This window comes from Syzygium oleosum, unplaced genomic scaffold (assembly GCF_021117445.2).
Source record: "Syzygium oleosum isolate NSW1041296 unplaced genomic scaffold, Sole_v2.1 Sole_v2.53, whole genome shotgun sequence".
Taxonomy (NCBI): Eukaryota; Viridiplantae; Streptophyta; class Magnoliopsida; order Myrtales; family Myrtaceae; genus Syzygium; species Syzygium oleosum.
Window position 1 is genome coordinate 347,530 of NW_026607537.1, and position 20,240 is coordinate 367,769.

General features: G+C 38.0%; 1 protein-coding gene across 2 annotated transcripts; it reads left to right on the forward strand.

Annotated features, from left to right (window-relative positions):
- Positions 1 to 1,347: 1,347 nt before the first annotated feature.
- On the forward strand, positions 1,348 to 11,050 carry LOC115691165 (methionine S-methyltransferase). 2 transcript variants are annotated; one of them, XM_030617735.2, is made up of 13 exons: positions 1,348 to 1,728; positions 2,630 to 2,662; positions 3,253 to 3,446; positions 3,690 to 3,896; positions 4,099 to 4,194; positions 5,814 to 6,002; positions 6,166 to 6,354; positions 6,432 to 6,668; positions 6,824 to 6,958; positions 7,203 to 7,523; positions 7,729 to 7,908; positions 8,673 to 9,641; positions 10,514 to 11,050. In XM_030617735.2, exons 1-13 carry the CDS (start codon positions 1,473 to 1,475, stop codon positions 10,838 to 10,840), a joined length of 3,333 nt encoding a protein of 1,110 aa, XP_030473595.2. In that variant the 5' UTR covers positions 1,348 to 1,472; the 3' UTR covers positions 10,841 to 11,050. The 2 variants fall into 2 exon arrangements, with proteins under 2 accessions (XP_030473595.2, XP_030473596.2); XM_030617736.2 differs by lacking the exon at positions 2,630 to 2,662.
- The last annotated feature ends 9,190 nt before the right edge of the window (positions 11,051 to 20,240 follow it).

Consider the following 20,240-nt stretch of genomic DNA (forward strand, 5'->3'; position numbering starts at 1 on the left):
ATTTACACTAAAATGACAAAATTGCCCTCGATCTTTCAATTTCAATTTAAAGTGATGGCCCCACTCTTTCTTTTTTCTTTTTTTTTATATAAGATTTAGTTATCATAATTAAGTATTTCGAATGCTTTTCTCTAAAAGTGCATTCTTAGATATTTATATAATATTTTACATGCTTCGTATGAAATTATATCACCGGTAGTAAGGAAAAAAAACATTCTTTTGTATAGCAAAAAATTAAAAAGACTCATGTTCATCATTAATCTTATATCAACTTATCTATCCTTTGTCCATCTTTTCTTAAAAGCTCACCTTCTTCGGGAACTTTTTATTTTTTTAATTTCATTAGTCTAAAATGTATATATCAAGTCTCTTTATTTACTATATTAATGAATTTATCTTTTTTCCATGCTATATTGGCGAGATACTTTTACATAGAACATGTAGCGTGAGAGGAATATCTAGAAATATACTAAAAATCTTATTTACTATATTAAAGAATTTATGCAATGTTTTGATTTAATTAAATTTTATCTTCTAAAGATGTACATTGGAGAACGTCCTGTGATTTAATTCTGGAAGATCTTCAAAGAAGGTTTTTGTATTTTTTGCATCACGTGATTATCTCATTATATGTATATGTGTACAGAATAAAATCGATAAGAAGGGGTTTGATGGTGATATAAACAAACAAAAGTGAAAATATATAAACAAGTCAATGTGTTAAAAAGTTGTCTAATTTAAATCTGTTTTATGCACTTCTCGACAATTTATCCATAAATTTCCTCGATGCCATAGAAAAGATCAAACGAGCTTTTATGGAAATAATATATAACAATAAAAAAAACATAGTGCCTTTAATATACGTGGGAAATTTACGAGAAACAAAAATCAAACATGTGAAATTCTTAATTACGGTAAATAAATCCTACACGAATATTAAAAAACCAAAAATTAGGAAAAGTAATTCGGGACCACCACTTTAAATTGCAATTGAATAATTGAGAACAATTTTATCTTTACAGTATAAGTCGTGGAATTAGCGCCCCCCATATTTAAAATTAGCGCATTGAAAAAAAAAAGTTTAGCCGAATTCGATTTAAAAAAGAGAATGTCCGATTGCGGGGCCAATAAAGGAAATACGGCGTTCGACCAAAAAAGAAAAAAGAAAAAGGGAAATACAGTTGACCATTCCAATCGAGCCCAAAGCGGGGGGAAAAAAGTATAATGCCACGTGGAAATTCCTGCCCACACAAATTCCGACACGTGGAAATCACGGGGGAGCGGCACGTCTCCCCAAAATCCCCCCCCACACGCCCTCCTCTTGGATATAAAAAAAAAAACCGTTGAACGGGGCGAGCCCGGAGTTCGCGGCTTCCTTCTTTGAGAGCAAAAACCGAGTCTCCATCTCTCTCGGCGACTGACAGTGACGCCTGAAGCTTCTTCCTTTTCCTTTTCCTTTGCGAGGTCTGACAATGGCGGACGACGGCGGCGGCGGCGGCGCGTGCGGCTCCGTGGAGGAGTTCCTGCGCGAGTGCGAGCAGTCCGGGGACGCCGCCTACGCCGCCTTCCGGTCCGTCCTGGAGCGACTCGAGGACCCCGGCACCCGCGCTGGGGCTCGGATCTTTCTCTCCGACCTCCAGGCCCGGCTCGGTTCCCCGCGGTCCTCCGAGCAGTGCTTCGACAAGTACCATTTCCAGATCGAGCAGATCCTCCTGGACCAGTACCAAGGTAATACCCTCCCCCCTCTCGCCCCGCCCCCCCCGCCATCCGTTCGAAAGCGTTCCTTTGTCGGCGGCGTGATGACTTTTTCGGTCCTCGGATTGGAGTCGGGACGAGCGATTCGTCGCTTCTCGTCGGCGCGACGCGGTGTTGAAGCTTTGATGACGGTTGTTCTCGGAATGTGACGAATGGATGGTAATCTGAAATGACGAGCTCGCGCTAGATTGATCGGAATATTGGTTTAGTCAATCGGAGTTCTCAAATCCCGTTCTTCCGCATTTCCTTTCTTCTCCTATATTTTTGTTTTTGTTTTTGTTTTTTATTTTGATTTCTTGTTGCAAATGTGAAGAGGAAGACCGATGAGCTGCGACGGTATCGCTCTTGCGAGTCGTCGTTTATCAGTCAACCAGCGTAGTTGTTGATGTTTTTTGTGGCTTCAATTTTGTGGTTCAAGTCCCAAGGAAACGATACAGACGGATCGATCCATACATTGAACTACAATGTATGGAATGAAGACAAAGTAGGAATAGTTACAGGACAAGACGTTCAGTGCTGTCTTTAGTCAGACTCGTCTTGGACATATCTGTTCAGGTAGATTGATCATTAGATATGGTGTCTCGTTTCTGCACGAGATGGAAGCACAACTTTTATGAATCCAGGTTGATTTAGGAGTGGAGAGGATGCCCTGTCTCTTTCGGTGAACATGAGCACCCTTTCGATTCTCGTGAAATGTATACCAAACCATTCTCCATAGATAGCTAGCTAAGCATATCAGAAGTGGAGCCAATTTCATGGTGGTCCGAGAGCTAGATTTGATGTGTAAATTGGGCAAAATCCCCATCCAGGCGTGGGTGAGAGACCACATAGTACTGCAGCTGACTAATAGCGTTTACACGTGTCTCTTTTGTAGCTACCCACCATGAAAACAGAACAGATCAATTGGGTACGCGTTCCCTTTGACCAAGTACAGATTCACCTGGCTCCGCTCTCCCAGTTGAACTGGTCGCGTTAGTTGGTGATTAGAGAACGAAAATGAAGTGTTATTTTCCAAAATTTCTGCAGGAAAATCAAAGAAGCTTTCTTTGATATTTTAGTTTATGGAAAAGACTGATGACTGAAGGGAGAGATATAATTTGGTACTTCAGCATATAGTTTTTCCTTTTGTTCTTTCTTTACCTCAAATGGAATCACATTTTCATAGTATTGGAACCAAACTGGATCTATCATGAAGCTCAGTACATATACATTCCAAACTAATAAGTAAATTGTAGCTTCATCTTGATGTATCAGCCTTCCAAATTTTACTATCTCTGTGGCTCAGTCTTGCTTTCAGGATGTGCTATAACTGGAGAGATCAGTTACCTAGAACTTACTCTGATCATCAATGGAAGTGAAACTAGTTCTGATTTCCAAGGAGCAGTATACATATATGACCTGTTACTTTTCTGGATAAATAGGATTTCATGGAGCACCAAGTGATTTTCCACTTATCATCGTTCTGTGAAATTTAACTCCACTAGACAATTTTTGCAGGTTATCAGGGAAGGAAGAAGCTGACAATGATGATAATTCCTAGCATTTTCTTCCCAGAAGACTGGTCATTCACCTTTTATGAAGGACTAAATAGACATCAAGACTCAATCTTCAAGGATAAGACTGTTGCTGAACTTGGCTGTGGCAATGGGTGGATCACTATTGCAATTGCTGCGAAATGGTTGCCCATGAAGGTGATTTTCTTTCTTCCAGCGTGCTTCATATGGAGAGTGCTGTCTTTTGCTATTCCTGTTATATCCGGATTCTGGAATGCACTTGTAGATGTTCTAGCTTCTAGAATTCCATTCAATATTTATAAGCAAAAGGTGGTGGTATTCTTGTCACATGTAAGCCTACAGATGTTGGTTTTGGTCCTCTTTGCTCAGCAGTTTCAGTTTACATGCTGATCTGGAGTTTGACTATGATGTATAATGCAGGTGTATGGTCTTGATATTAATCCTAGAGCAGTGAAGATTTCTTGGATAAACTTATATCTGAATGCTTTGGATGAGAAGGGTCAACCTATATTTGACAGCGAGGGGAAAACTTTGTTGGACAGAGTGGAGTTTTATGAGTCTGATCTGCTATCTTATTGTAGAGATCGCGATATCAAACTTGAGCGGATCGTCGGATGCATACCTCAGGTTCTATTACATCGACAGTTTGTAATTCTTTTGATGTTAATAACATGTTGTAACAGCTATGATTTCCTCTTCCTACATCTTCTTTACATTAGGTTTCTTTTAGCTACTGAATACTGAGCACTTGTAGTTATCGTGATTTTGGCATTATACATAATTGAGTCACGCTTCCAGAATTCAACCTCTTTCTGTTTTCCTTGTGCAGATCCTTAATCCCAACCCTGATGCTATGTCTAAATTGATTACGGAAAATGCAAGCGAGGAATTTTTGCACTCCTTGAGTAACTATTGCGCTCTTCAGGTTCATTTAGATTTGATGATATATGCTTTTACATCTGCTGCAAATTCAAATTTAACTGCATACCGAAACCGTAGTTCTAAGTCTATGGTCTTTTTTGCTGGGAAAACTTGCTTCTTTACCTCATCTACATATTGGCATTTTTTTTGGTCAAATACATATTGGCATTTAAGCTGCATTGAGCTTAACGTTCTATATTTACTTCAAAATATCGAATGTCTTCTTATTTCTTTGGGTGATATGGAAAACAGAAGTAGTTTAATGTTTGTTGTCTTCACATCAGTTCCTTAAGTAGCTATCACCTTTGTTTCCTTTGCAGAAATTGTGAATTCATGCTTGGTAATTTTGATGTTGTTCTAGTGGAAACCCATCCTGGTGAAAAGCCATGGTTTAACTCCCTTTGGTAATTAATTGCAAAGAATGGGCTAGGGTCTCAGCTCAGAATCATCCTCTAAGGTGCTGGGTCCTTGTCGAATTTGCTGATTGTGAGGATTGGCGCAATGCATCTCTTGCAAACTTTTTAAACCCTTGCCAATTTTCGGCTTGCTTATCCTTTGTAACAGCATGTCACTATATAGATGCTCCATCATTAGTATCCCTGCTATTTGTGTCCTGTCAATCTTTTCTCAACATGTTTCGGGTGGCATATCGGAAGGATTCAAGAGACAACTTGAACACAATTACCCGCAAGAGAAAGTTACTGAGAGAAATCTAAATTCTGCATAACATGAACATGATTGACTACAAATTGACACCTGAGAATGGTTTGAGCGATCTTGCAGAAAATCATATTATTCTCACATAGGTCAAAATTTGAGCTATTTATGCAATGACACAAAATGACATGAAATACAACATGAGCATGGTGACACAATAGAAATTGCCAGCCTTTACTTAGAACAGGTTACAACAGATCCGAAATCATATGAGGAAGAAGTTCACGAGCCAATCCTTTTCTTGTATTGATATATATATTACCTGCTCTCTCTCTCTCTCTCCCTCCATATATATATATATATATATATATATATATATATATATATATATTATTAAGTGAACAGAAGCTTAGTCCGAATGTTTCTTTTTATTTTTAGTTAAACAATAACCACTCAATGCCTGACAAAAATTTATGCTATTGTCCTTCCTATTTCAATTTTTTTAAGCTTATTAGTTCTGCTTTTACCTAACATTATCTGATCATTAGCTTAGTTTTAGTTTGAAACCTCTAGTTGACCGCTGCCCATCCAGCTTTCGGTTGAAGAGTTGGTGTTTTCTTTCATTCAACAGAATTATGTACTTGTTCTTACAGAAAATGGTAGAATCACTCCAAAAATTTTCGTTGCAGGGCTAATTTTGTTTTCACTATGTTAATGAATAAATTTAAATGACTTTTGTGCTTTACTCGTGCCTGCACCTTTTGATGCTTGTCACCTCGGGATTTCATTGCCGTGGTTGTGCATTTCACCTCTTAAAGTGCTGCTCATACAGATAGTTGCCTATGCCTATATCATGCTGTTTCTGAGTCCATATATATGTTCACGTTTCCTTAGCTTTCTTGACCCAGCTTGTGCCATATGTAAAGAAACCATGTTTCTAACTCCTTTCCACATCTCTTATTTTAGGGTTTTGTTGAGGATCAATTTGGGTTAGGTTTAATTGCTAGGGCAGTTGAGGAAGGAATTTCTGTTATCAAACCAGCAGGCATAATGATTTTCAACATGGGAGGTCGTCCTGGGCAAGCTGTCTGTAGGCGTTTGTTTGAGCGCCGTGGTTTCCGTATTAACAAGCTCTGGCAAACTAAAGTATTACAGGCAAGTCATACTGACTACATGGGAATGTCAAAATGGCTCCATTTTACTATATTCCATCCATATCAAAGTTCCATTCATTTAATATCCTTTGGTGTCATTGACATGAGAGATAGCGTTTCTAGTTTACCCAAGATGAACTTCTTTTGATTGGTTGTTGTTACAGGCTGCTGACACAGATATATCAGCCTTAGTTGAGATTGAAAAAAATAGCCCTCATCGTTTTGAATTCTTTATGGGGCTCGCCAGTGATCAGCCTATTTGTGCACGGACTGCATGGGCATATGGAAGGGCTGGTGGCCGTATATCACATGCATTATCAGTTTATAGTTGTCAACTACGTCAACCAAATGAGGTATGTTTGGTTCATGCTCTCTTATACTGCTATTTTGCAATTTGAATCTTATAATTCTTAATTTGCTTAAACTCCAGGTGAAGACAATTTTTGAATTTCTGAAGAATGGATTCCACGACGTCAGCAGTTCCCTTGATTTATCTTTTGAAGATGATTCTGTTGCTGATGAGAAGATTCCTTTCCTAGCTTATCTTGCTAGTGCTTTGAAAGAGAGTTCATATTTTCCTTATGAACCACCAGCAGGAAGCAAAAGATTCCGTAATCTAATTGCAGGCTTCATGAAAACATACCACCATATTCCACTCGATGCTGATGTAAGATGTTCTTTCTATATGGATCACTTTAGTCTAGAGTCTTCCTATCTTTCCTCTTTTGTTTAACTGTTCATATTTTCACTCCTAACAACATTGATAAACATAAATAAAAGATTTAAGCTCCTGACCCTATTTCTTTTCAACTCTGATTCTAGAACATTGTCGTCTTTCCTACGAGGGCTGCCGCAATTGAGAATGCTCTTCGCCTGTTCTCACCTCGCCTTGCAATTGTGGATGAACATCTGACATTAAACCTGCCAAGGAAGTGGTTAACGTCATTGGTGATGGAGGTAATAATACATATTCCGTGCATCTTTGCAGCAACTATTATCTCTGTGTTTTGCAAGTGTAACCCCAATAAAATGACATCATTGAGGTGAAAGTTTCTGATCTTATTTTAGTGATATGTTGTGAATTTTTCACAACTTAAGTAAATGCAATACGTGTTTCTCATTAAATAGATTCAAACATGTCTATCTGCCCCGGAGAGTAGCATCTGTCTCTTTGTAAATTATGTTTATCTCATTTCTGTAGGATGCAGAAGCTAAAGATCCTTCGGAGGATGAAATTACAGTAATTGAAGCACCACATCAGTCAGATTTGATGATAGAGTTGATAAAGAAGCTGAAGCCCCAGGTGGTCATCACTGGGATGGCTCATTTTGAGTCTGTCACAACTTCAGCTTTTCAGCATCTTTTAGATGTTACAAGAGATATAGGGTCTCGTCTTTTTTTAGATATATCTGAGCACTTTGAGTTATCAAGTCTTCCTGCATCCAATGGGGTCCTAAAATATCTTGCCAGAAACCCTTTGCCTGCACATGTAGCAATCATATGTGGGCTTGTGAAAAATCAGGTGAATGAATTACTTCTTTCTAAGTGAATCAGCTTTTGTTCTTTGTTCATGGTGACTCTTTTTCTATCATTTAATCTGTGTCTTGCAGGATGAATTGGGACTGATAACTTGTAGTTGTACTTTTTGTAACAAATTAGTGCATGTGATAATATGGCTGTCACAATTACTTCTTTCAAAGTGTTGATTGTGCCTGGATGTTTGGTAGGTTTATAAGGACTTGGAAGTAGCTTTTGTCATTTCAGAAGAACAGTCCATCTTTAAGGTGTTGTCAAAGACAGTTGAATTGCTAGAAGGGAATACTGCAGCAATTAGTCAAAACTATTATGGTTGTCTTTTTCATGAGCTTTTGGCTTTCCAACTTGCTGACCGACGTCGACATTCAGAGGTTTGTTTGCACTTCTCATGTTATCTTCAACACGGTAGTTTGTCCTTGTTTAACAGTTGAAATGTAAATTTGGTATTGCTGGGACAATTATTAACTCACAAAGCTTCAAAAAAAATCTTTTGGTCAGATAAACTCTAGCTAATAAACTTATTTTCAATTTTTTCTAATTAGGATTTCTGACCAAAAAAGAAATTTTTCTCAAGGACTTATCTACTTGTCCCTGGCCAGACAACTTATGGCATGACACAAACAAACCCCTAACTTTGATTCACTGTTAAATAATTCCCCCCCTTTTAATTTTTTCCCACAATATCCCCCAACTTTAATTAATAATTTTAAATTTTTCCCCTATTTTTTTTATTTATTATATTACAAAAAAAAAATTTAAATTAAATTATAAAACAAAATTTAAAAATAAAAATTATTATAACACGAAATGAGGCGAAATTTTTATGAAGAATTTTCAGTTTACGTCATCTCCTCTCTCTATGGTACTTATGGACTAAATTGGTCTTAAAATGCTGTGTCATGGTCGAGCTTGTAGCACGGGCAGATTTTGTGAAAAATAGCATTTATTGAAGGTTGCAATCTTTGGGCTTCCAGTTTGCCATGGATTTTTTTCTTGTCTCTCATATGACTCTTTCTCTGATTGCGCACACCATTTTCTAGATAATCCTATAATCTTTGTAGCAGTTCATTGACATAGGTAGTAGGCTATCTTTGGTTCTCTGAAAGTAAATTTCTGAAATGAATTTGTCCTTCAGAGGGAAGCACAAAAGCCCAAATCAGTTGATGCAAGTGGAATTGCTAATTCAGCTATCTCAGTCCTTAATGACTCTGAGTTGTCTATTAGCGAGGATCAAGGCTCTTCTTTGATTCATATGGATGTGGATCAGAGCTTCTTACATGCGCCTTCTCCAGTAAAGGCTGCTATTTTTGAAAGTTTTGCACGACAGAACATGTCAGAGGCTGAGTTGGATGTCGGACCGAGTATTAGACAGCATATCAAGAGCGAGTATGGGTTTCCAACGGATAGTAGCACAGAACTTATATATGCCAACAGCTCGCTGGCTTTGTTCAATAAACTGGTCCTCTGCTGCGTTCAAGAGAGTGGTACCTTATGCTTCCCTGCTGGCTCAAACGGGAACTACATCTCTGCTGCTAAATTTTTAAAGGCAAACGTTGTGACTGTTCCGACGAAATCTGCAGACGGGTTTAAGTTGACTGAGAAATCAATTATTGAAGTGCTTGAGACTGTGAAGCAACCATGGGTTTACATATGCGGCCCAACAATCAGTCCTACTGGCTTGCTGTACAGCAATCATGAGATTGAAAAGATATTATCTGCATGTGAAAAGTTTGGTGCAAGAGTTATTATTGACACCTCCTTCTCAGGATTTGAGTTCGGCTCTGATGGTTGGGGTGGTTGGGATCTTGCAAACAGTTTGTCAAAGCTAAATTCCTCCAGCAATCCCGCTTTTTCTGTGTGTCTGCTCGGGGGACTGTCATTTAAGTTGCTTACTGGAGGATTGAAGTTTGGCTTTCTGGTTTTTAACCGGTCAAATATGGTTGAAGCATTCCACAGCTTTCCAGGATTAAGCAAACCTCATGGCACTGTCAAGTATGCCATTAAGAAGTTGTTGGCTCTGAGAGAGCGAAAAACAGGGGAACTAATGGATGCTGTTGCCACCCATATAGGAATGTTGAAGAGTAGATCGAAGCACCTGAAGGAGGTAATAATCCTTTTTCTCTACTGGAAGCGTTCCATTTACTATGTCATGGCTTTTGCTGTTTTCAGATTCAGTCACAAATCTGTCTATAATTAAGGGAGTCGCAGAAATGGTAATGGATGTTCACGTGATTCCATGCCAGAGTGGGATTCCACTATGAAACATAAAAGGGGCTCTCTGTTGGGCATAACTGTAGTATAATTTTCTCTCATTCTAATTACTGCAACTCTTTTAACAATTGCATCTCGGCCATAATGACAGAGTGCCATTGCACATGCCACGATAAGCGACGAGCACTCGCTAGTCTATAGTAAAAGGCGAAAGAATAGTTTGCTGGGCGTTCAACATGTGGCTACATTTACTATAATTCAAGGCCCTTTTTGAATTGGGAGTGGCAACTTTATATATGGTGCAATGGGTTTTGTCCATTTTGTAGTTGCAATGATGGGCTTTATGGTGAAATGCTCATCTCTACCCAAAATAGCTCATCCATAAGGAGAGGATTGAGATCTGTAACTGTAGTTGCCTTTGGTCTCTATTCTATATCCTAAAAGCACTAGAAATTGTTTGACCAGGTTGAACAACTCCTAGTCCAGCACCTAGCTTGTGTTTAGAATACTTACGATCTAGCTTTCGATGTGATACGTGAGCATGAGCTGAACTTTGTAGAAGAGGATTTTGTTTCCCTTATTCAGAATCTTCTCCATTTGGTGACCCGTGGCTTTATGTCTGCTAATGGCATATTGTTATTGTTAATTAGTGTCGTAGAGACCGTTAAGGCTTTTAAATCAGCTAGTTTTGCATAGTGCTTATGTGGATGCGTTTCAATTTGCTTCTCATGCTATATGCTTTTTAAACTTTGTGGTATGTGGCAGGCGCTCGAGAAAAACGGTTGGGATGTTCTAGAGCCTTGTGCTGGTCTTTCAATGGTGGCAAAGCCTTCCGCTTACCTTGACAAGACCATCTCCATCAAGCCTACCCCTAAAGATGGCGTCGCCGCCGAAGAGGGATCTGCATATGACATTAAGATCAATGACTCTAACATTAGGGAAGCGTTGCTCAGAAGCACGGGTTTGTGCATAAACAGCAGCTCGTGGACTGGGATTCCCGGCTACTGCCGCTTCATGATTGCCTTGGACGACAATGAATTCGACCGGGCTTTGGGTTGCATAGTCAAGTTCGGAAGCGCCATCAGTAACTGAGCAAAAGAATATAACATGCCGCTAGTGATCCAGTTAACCACTGCTCGCTCTTCATTCCTATGTTCCTGTCTTTAATAAAGCCCCCTTTTGTTCGGAAACTCTAGCTGAGTTTCTTCTGAAAATCAGAACGTCGTGAAATGTGCTTCTCGCACGAAACATTACAGAAACATGTCATTTGTCTGCAATGAGGGTGAAATGGTTTTCTGGTTCCATGAATTTGTCTGCCGCTCCTCGTTCTGTGTATGATGTGATGTGGAGAGCAGCAGCAATGGGATTGTAAAGCATTCTATGTTGACAACTAGTAGAGTAAACCAGAGGCAAATAAGACTTACTATCCACTCAACCACTCAATTATATTTTACAAGATGATAAGTTTCCTCTATCGGATTAGAAATCCTTGCCTTCTAGCCTCTCTCAAGCAAGAATATATTCCAAGTTCGGTGTCAAAGAGAAAAATCTGGCTGCTTGAAATTCATCCAAAAGGCAGATACAACATAGGTGTTTGCATGCCAAACCACCATTTCCAGTGGACAGTCATGTCACTTGGTCTTTAAAGAGCCTGATCCTTGTTTCAAAAGGCCGTGTGGAAAATTTTTATGGCCCTGTATAGATCTTTTGGATGCAATATCAGAGAATTTTATGGAGAATATCGAGAACTTCAAAGAATCCTATGTGAAGAGAATCAAACTATTTTTGAGATTTTTATGGCCCAATACTTATCAAGAGGAAATGCGCATGGGATTATTCCCATGCATATCACGCCACCATAAATGTCTCAACCACATATTAGATGAGTACAAGCGGAGTCAACCATAACCTATGAATTTTTCCCAATACCTGTTGGACTTCAGAGAATCTTATCTTGAAGACACATGGCAACCAAATTTTAGTTCTAATGAAGATCCTAATTTCGACCCATATCATGAACATACCAATGGTGGGGGAATCTTTCAAAATTCAGGTGACTACTTAATAGAGTTGGTTCTTTGTTGTAATATAGAGTCCGTCACGAATCTTTCCAGATTTTGTTAGTTTGATAACTCTGTAATACTTCTTGTCAATTTGTAATATGCTTCGTCGGCTATACTATCTTAAAAATTGTCTCTATTACCTTTTATCTCAACTTTATAAGGCGATGTGCTAATTGAATAAAAGGCGAGAGTCGGGAGAGTAGTAAATTTCCCAAATGTTCTTCTAAACTTTTCTCCTCTACGCTTGGTGATATTTGAAGGATAGTATTGCAATCTTGATCCCATAAGATGAACTAGGTCAGCAAGTACGATTTTCACTTGCTACTTTAAGTGGATCTTACGGATCAGAAAATTTTCCTAAGGCCGGAGAGTCTTAATATGAAGATTAATGGTATCCAGAGACTAACATGTAGTCTTTAACGGCCGAGAGGAAGGGCTTGTGCGTTGGGAAAACATACCACTCTCTGAATTTCGATTAGTCATCCTCTTAATCCTCTCATCCTCTTAATCCATTGGAAAATCTCAGAAGGCCCATCTCTCTCAGACACTAATGAGCCGAATATCTAGTTTAAACAGGGCGAGGAGGGTTCAATTTGACGTCTTGGTTTCTTTTTCCTAAGCGAAAGTCTTGAGAATGTGCAAATTTTCAACTACACCCATGGATTTTGGATGCAATATCAGAGAATTTTATGTCCTAAACCTTTTAAATTAGTGCCAATTCGGTCCTAAACCTTTTGTTTTTGTGTCAATTTAGTCTTCGGTCAATTTTGACGAATTTGTAACGTGGACGGCTGCCGGCCGGCGAGAATATCGAGAACTTCAAAGAATCCTATGTGAAGAGAATCAAACTATTTTTGAGATTTTTATGGCCCAATACTTATCAAGAGGAAATGCGCATGGGATTATTCCCATGCATATCACGCCACCATAAATGTCTCAACCACATATTAGATGAGTACAAGTGGAGTCAACCATAACCTATGAATTTTTCCCAATACCTGTTGGACTTCAGAGAATCTTATCTTGAAGACACATGGCAACCAAATTTTAGTTCTAATGAAGATCCTAATTTCGACCCATATCATGAACATACCAATGGTGGGGGAATCTTTCAAAATTCAGGTGACTACTTAATAGAGTTGGTTCTTTGTTGTAATATAGAGTCCGTCACGAATCTTTCCAGATTTTGTTAGTTTGATAACTCTGTAATACTTCTTGTCAATTTGTAATATGCTTCGTCGGCTATACTATCTTAAAAATTGTCTCTATTACCTTTTATCTCAACTTTATAAGGCAATGTGCTAATTGAATAAAAGGCGAGAGTCGGGAGAGTAGTAAATTTCCCAAATGTTCTTCTAAACTTTTCTCCTCTTCGCTTGGTGATATTTGAAGGATAGTATTGCAATCTCGATCCCATAAGATGAACTAGGTCAGCAAGTACGATTTTCACTTGCTACTTTAAGTGGATCTTACGGATCAGAAAATTTTCCTAAGGCCGGAGAGTCTTAATATGAAGATTAATGGTATCCAGAGACTAACATGTAGTCTTTAACGGCCGAGAGGAAGGGCTTGTGCGTTGGGAAAACATACCACTCTCTGAATTTCGATTAGTCATCCTCTTAATCCTCTCATCCTCTTAATCCATTGGAAAATCTCAGAAGGCCCATCTCTCTCAGACACTAATGAGCCGAATATCTAGTTTAAACAGGGCGAGGAGGGTTCAATTTGACGTCTTGGTTTCTTTTTCCTAAGCGAAAGTCTTGAGAATGTGCAAATTTTCAACTGCACCCATGGACCCGGGAACAAGCAGTCGCCTCTTCGTCTCGAATACAAGGATTCCCTTGAATTCAGTTCTGGTCATTTCACCTGAATTTGCATATTACTTTCGCTATTGTCTTTGCAAACAAACACACAAAATCTAGCAGCAGACATTCTAAAGTTGAAAAAAACATCTAGAATTCATGTTTCAGCATGAAACTTGACTGAGTCTTTAACCTTGGAGCTTAAACCAATTTGAAAAGTTTCCACGTAGTCTTTCTTTTACACTTCAGACTGCAGATTGTAGTTTTTTCTTGGGAGCTGAGGTAAAGGTAAGTGATTTTTGCCGGTTTCTTTTGCTCCTCGAAGCACATTGCACGACCTGGACATTGTCCCTTGGGCCAGATAAGATATCTTAAGGTTGAAGCTTTTTGGATCCAACGAAGCCATTCCAGGAATTCATGTATTTACCACAACTGCGCCCACAAAATCATTTCATGGGGGCAACATTTCTGAGATATATGTCTTGTTTGTTAGATCTGTATCATACCGATCTCAGCCAACTTTCAAATTTCATGACCACTTATCAGATGACCAAAACAGGATTTGATATATCATTAAGGATAAAAACCTATTTCGAGAGGATTCTTATGCTTCTTAATAATGACGTGTGGCCTGAGAAGATTTGATACCTCGATGCAATAATGGGTGCTCGATTTCTTGAGAGAAATTCTCCTTTAAAAGCTGCTCGAATTAGAATGATTGCTTTACTCATAGAGAAGAAGTCTGTTCTCTCTTCAGTTGATCTGGATTCCTAATGCAGATTGAAGAGAGTTTGTCTCCATTGGTGACTGGTTGCGACATTCTTTGATATGTTGATTGTTCAGCTTAAGATACTTCAATATTACTTAGCCAGTTTTAGCAGTTTTGATTGGTTGGCTATGGGAATGTAGTGGTGTCATTTCCGCCCACGTGTTGAAGTTTTGAGGCTAATCAAAGTTACTTAGGTTCCATTTGTTACTTGAAAAATCAAGGATTTGAAAATGATTTTTCTAAAAATGATTGCTTATATTGCTTACGAAAATGAATGAATGAAAAATATTATCATCTTTCACAAAAATGTTTAAACATAAATTTTTATTGGTAATGAAAACATGTTTTGTCGACTAATTATTTCAAGCGATACAAATTATCATTTTTTAGAAAATATTTTCAAAATTGTTTATTTTCTGCGAAATAAATGGAGTCCAGTTAAAAAAAATGCTTTGTGGTTTGTAAACGTAGGTTGACTATTATTAAGATTTGGGCAGGAATATTATATTGTAGGATAAGAAGTAAAAATTTCATATATCCCAATTGCTGCTAGTATGTCGAATAAATTAGTAAAGGAGGTCCTCCAAAGAAACTAATAAAAGATGATGTCCGTAAATGGAGTCCAAAGCTTTCGAAGGGCGATAAAGCCATATCAGAGTCAAATTTGCATGAGAAAGATTGTTATTCTTTACATCAAATCATCAAAGCTTTAATTGTTTCGCCATTCTTCTCATCTTTGTCAATTTACTTTCGTGTAGTGAAGTCTTCGAATTCAATTTTTTTGTGGGCCGAGATCACAAATAAAAAAAAAAACAGATTGTTTATTTTCTTAATTTTAAGCATGCATATTTTCTTTGACCGTAAATGATTTTCCATTGATCAACCATTTTCAGCAGACCAAATGCGTGAAAGTCCATAAAACTAATTCGCGAAATTTTTTTTCACTAAAGCAAACACACCCTAAAGAAAAAAAATAATGAAGAATGGCTTCCGTAATTGGGTGTCGAACTTGATTTCCATCTATAGAAGACATTAAATTAGCGCAGTGTTATGGAAATAAATTGTCTTCTCTCCATTCTAATTAATGTGATGTCTCTAGAATACTATTTTCAAAAAAATTAAATTGTTTGGTAATGTCAAAAGAAACAGCCCATGCAAATAAAGCAACTTGTATGCATGCTTTACCTACTTTTTCCCCTCTCTGTGTCTCTTTTGTTTTCCTTTTCTTTTTGTCATCGGAGCTTCAATCATTCATTAGGAGCGATGGGAGTGGGCAAAGCTAGCCAAGATACCAGCGGAGTTGCGCAAAAAGCAAAGGGTATGTTCGCTTTGAATCTCGCGGATGTATGTTGGGGGGTGTTTCTGGGGCTAGAAAGTAGAGGGGAATGTTCCCAAGGACTGGTCTTTGCTCTTCCTCGATCTTGAATATTTTCTCTGCACGTAAAGTTTAAATCAGAAGAGAACAACAATATTACAGAACAAAGATGCAGTGAAGATGGGGGGAGAACAAAAAAAAAGTGCTAAAAGGAGACGTCTGCATTAGATTCTCTTAACGAGGGAAAGGACCTCAAGGCCAAAGGACAGAAAGCGCAGAGCCGACAAGACCACCCTTACGTCCAAATCACTTGCAATTGCGTGATTCCAAAAGCAAACTCTATCTTCCATCTTATTTATTGATTTGTCCCAAGATGAGGAACGAGCCCTCCTCTCATAACCCACGTCTCCTTGTTCGTGAAGATGCTCTCTTTAGATAATCTATACGTGTTGGAGTGATCCGATGAGTATCATGTATTATCTACATGAAATTTTCACCCATTCGTGTAATTTCTTTTGTGAGAGGTACTCGATCGAACCATATCTACAAACTCAAGTTGAGTGCGTAATCGTTTCGTGAAGTTGAGTGCGTAACCGTTTGTTCTCCCTTTTGCAAAGACCAATGCAGCGTAATAAAATGAAAAGCTCACAAATGGGTAAAATAGAAATCTAGAAGTTTGAGACCTCCACCTATAATTTTGTGTTAAATTGGAGTTTAGATATTATCACATGGTAGAATGATCTATAAACTAGTTAGGATTTATCCTAGGCCTAATGGCAGTAAAGACAAAATTCATGAGTGTCGTAAATTGCAGAGACGTATAGAATAAGTTCGATAGTTACAATAATCCTATCTGTACACTTATACAAAATCAATTTTGATACAAGTGTTAAAAGAAATGGTGTTTGTGTCAATTTTTTTTACCACTGTCAATGTATCTAGTAATAATATCTTTTATTTTTGGTCAAAATAGTAATAATATCTACAACTTAGTAATCAATGGTAGAACACAGGAAGAAAATCATGGGCACTCTCTCTCTCTCTCTCTCTCTCTCTCTCTCTCTCAGAGATGGGTGACTGTAACCGCAAGGGAAGATTTTTGACTTGGGACAAAAGGGCAAAAAGGGGGGGCACTGGGGAGGAAGAGTGTGTACCAAGTTAGGAAGAATTATGATGAGAATTGGGAATTGGTGGAGGTGGTCTCAGATGATTGCCATTAAGTTTGTTTGTTGCAGAAGAGCACATTGCTCGAGTAGTTGCAAAACAAAGGCTCTCAAAGTCACTTCACCCTAACTGGAAAAATGGAAATGATTGTTCCTTGTCAAATGATGATGATGACTAACATGCACATCTGAGCACCAAACCCTAGAAAAGCAAAGGCTTGAGGGTCCTCTTGCAAGGCTTATGCACAAATCAAAGCCGCACCCCATTTTTTTTCTTTTTTATTGTTTTTTTGTTTTTTTTTTTTTTGGTAATTCAGAGGAACCCCGCACGGTCGACAGCCGGAGGTAAACCCCGGGGCGACACGTGCTAGCTATCACACACGCACCTGCAGGTTAAGCCCATGCTGGCGCCGGGATTCGAACACTCAACTTTTTGAGAGGAAGAGTGCCCTTTTTAGCAAGAGTGCCACCCAGGCGCGGGTGGTCTCATTTTTTTTTCTTTTTGGTTTGCAGAAATTGGAAATGATTGGCCCTCAACGTTAAGTGGAGTAGTTGAGATTTCCCAATCTAGGAAGAGGTTTTGTTATGGTAAAGATAGATATAATTGTTATCTCAAAAGCAAGAACCCATTTGACTAATGATAAATTGCTTTTAAAAAATGCACAAAAAAGGCTCATTCCCTTAGGTTGGAGAACAATGAATGATCTTTATCACCAAATCCTAGACTCATAATCATCTTTGTGTGCGCCCCCTTTGTTCCTTTTAGGGAGCAAATGGTTCTCACAGGTCTTGCTCACCCCTCCTTGCATCTCAAAACATCATATTCATTATTCCACGCAAACAACATAAGAACACTTCCACAAAAAACGATTAAGCTATATGTTGATATATTATCCAATGTCGCTTGACAACGTGACATATATGCTCTTTATATTTACACGTACTCCTATCACGTATTAACTTAAACTTTTATGTTGAATTTTCTAACATGGTATCGGACATGATATCGGAGCCAAATGTCATGCATTTTGCGATATGCATTCACCTCTTATTGGTTTAAGTTTTTTTGTTGGATTTTCAAATGGTACAGTAAAGAACTAAAGAAACGAACGATAAGAGTGTGCATGCATAGATCTCTAGTGTTTATAGTATCTACAGATGTATCTTAGCCGAGGAGAGAGAGGCATATCATGATTGTTGGTGGGATTGAAGTTGTTGCGGGTGTGCGTGTTTTGTCAGGGAAACATAAATCTATGGAAATTAAATGTCGGGATTGTCTTGGAATTTGCGACCTCAGCATTAATTTTGTGGACCCTTTGCGTCCAGCCACCACCTCTGTCACGGGCAAGGACGCCCCTCTTCCCGTTCACAAAATCGAAATTTTACGTTAGATTTCGTGTTTTGTTTAAAAATTGAGGAACAGGAGGGTACAAAAACACACATAAGATATCGATTTTTGAAACATGATTGTGATGTGACGGATCTCCATCAGTGATTCATAACAAGTGGATTACCAATTTGTTTTCCTATCGATATTGTGTGTTTCTTTTTAAAATCTAAACGGGTGCTTCATAAAATCAGACATTTCAGTTCAACTTTATTTTTTTATTTGTAAAAGTATATCTCGAATTTCAAAACTTATCCAGCAAATTGTTAACCGATTTTTCTATGAAATTGAGTCTCCATTAGTTTTGCGAACTAGGGCTAATGTGGTATTACATTAGTATGAAAATAAGGAAAAAAAAACTAAAAAGGAAATCAAAGAGAGTGGGAGGATTGGCCCGTAATGACAACCTCGCAACCCTAACATCGGATTGTTAATAGTTGGTGTCACTCTCGCAAAAAAGAAGATGGCCAAAGTAGAAAAAAAAAAAAAATTAAACAATTCAAAATATTATTAAAATATTATTTGGGAATAGAAATTTTGTGTAGTTACCAAACGCATTTACTGTTCTTTTCTACTCTAGAAATAGAAATTTTGGGCCATGGTTTATCAAACGCCTTCAAATACTCGTAAATTGTTTTTGAATCTGAGAATAAAAAAATCATTTCGTTTAGAAATGGCCACGAGACGTAGAATGATATTCGCACCTCACGCGCGCACAATAGTTGGTGTCACTCTCGCAAAACTAACGTAATGAATATGTAGGCCTTGACTAGCCATTGCGAGGTCTCGCAACCTTGGAAGGACGACAACACGGGTGGACATGATGCAAGCCCTAGTGGGTCGTGTCAACCACCACGTTAGTACTTCAACTACGCTTGTACCGGCCAAAATTATAGAGACGTTTACGGTAACAAAATGAAAACTTTTGGTATATCCCGGATAAATTTCAATTTTTCGAATATTATTTTTATTATTTATGAAAGTTACACACGGTTCAGGACCCTTAAGATATTTGGCCTTTTATTTAAACTGGGTTTTTTTGGCATCTACAACTTTTATTCTGACTCTCAACGGCTGCTGCTTCGGATGACATTCACGCCTTGATCAAATCAAACAGGAAACGGGGCACAGAATACGTTGATAAGTTGGACATGACGTGTCCCATTGCTATGTCTTACCGATAAAATATTCCAAAAAATGAGCTGTTTTATAAATAAAAAAAATTGTATTATCTAAAGTACATTTTCGTGAACTTTCATTACATTCGGAAAAACATATGGATGGATAATTAATGTATGTACATATACAGTGCCATACCATAAGTTTTTTTCGACTTTGATCAACAAAATGAAAGTTCGTTATCAGTCCATCTCTTGGTCCGATAGATCATACCTCGATCTTTTATACTTGCACATTTCTTACGATGTGAAGTCTAAATTAAGCGTTACGACGTATCTCTAATTGAAAGCTAACCCATAATCAATATGGTTAACCGAGCAACCGATTTGAACATATATCATGATATTCCGACCTAACAACTCTTTTATTATTACAGTTATACTTTGAAAATATTGAAATGTTACGTACATATTAAGCAGGCTTTACAAGGGTAGATGTTGAAGTATTATCTAACATCGCTTGACAATGAGTCCTAAGTGCTCTATATATTAACATAAATTAAATATTCCTCCACCTATCAATTTATGTTTTTGGGTTGAACTTTCTAATATAATATCGAAGGCTCACGTAGTCTTTCTCCATTTTCTAACCTAACCCAGTGACTACAATGATCTCAACTTAGTTGAAATCAACTAGAGCTACTACTTAGTACAAGGAACAATGGTAAAAAAAAAACAAGGAAGAGAGAAGAGAGAAAAAGAAAAAGGATATGTAAAACTTCAAAAGGGTACGAGGGGAAAAAAGCAGAAAAGGGGAAAAGGTGGAGTATTCTCAAGACAAGAGAATTACCAGAAGAAGAGACAACATAGATAGC

Coding starts and splice junctions, on each gene's coding strand:
- LOC115691165 (XM_030617735.2), top strand. CDS start 1,473: ATGGCGGACGACGGCGGCGGCGGCGGCGCGTGCGGCTCCGTGGAGGAG. Junction 3,897..4,098: donor TCGTCGGATGCATACCTCAG/GTTCTATTACAT, acceptor TTCCTTGTGCAG/ATCCTTAATCCCAACCCTGA. Junction 6,355..6,431: donor AACTACGTCAACCAAATGAG/GTATGTTTGGTT, acceptor CTTAAACTCCAG/GTGAAGACAATTTTTGAATT.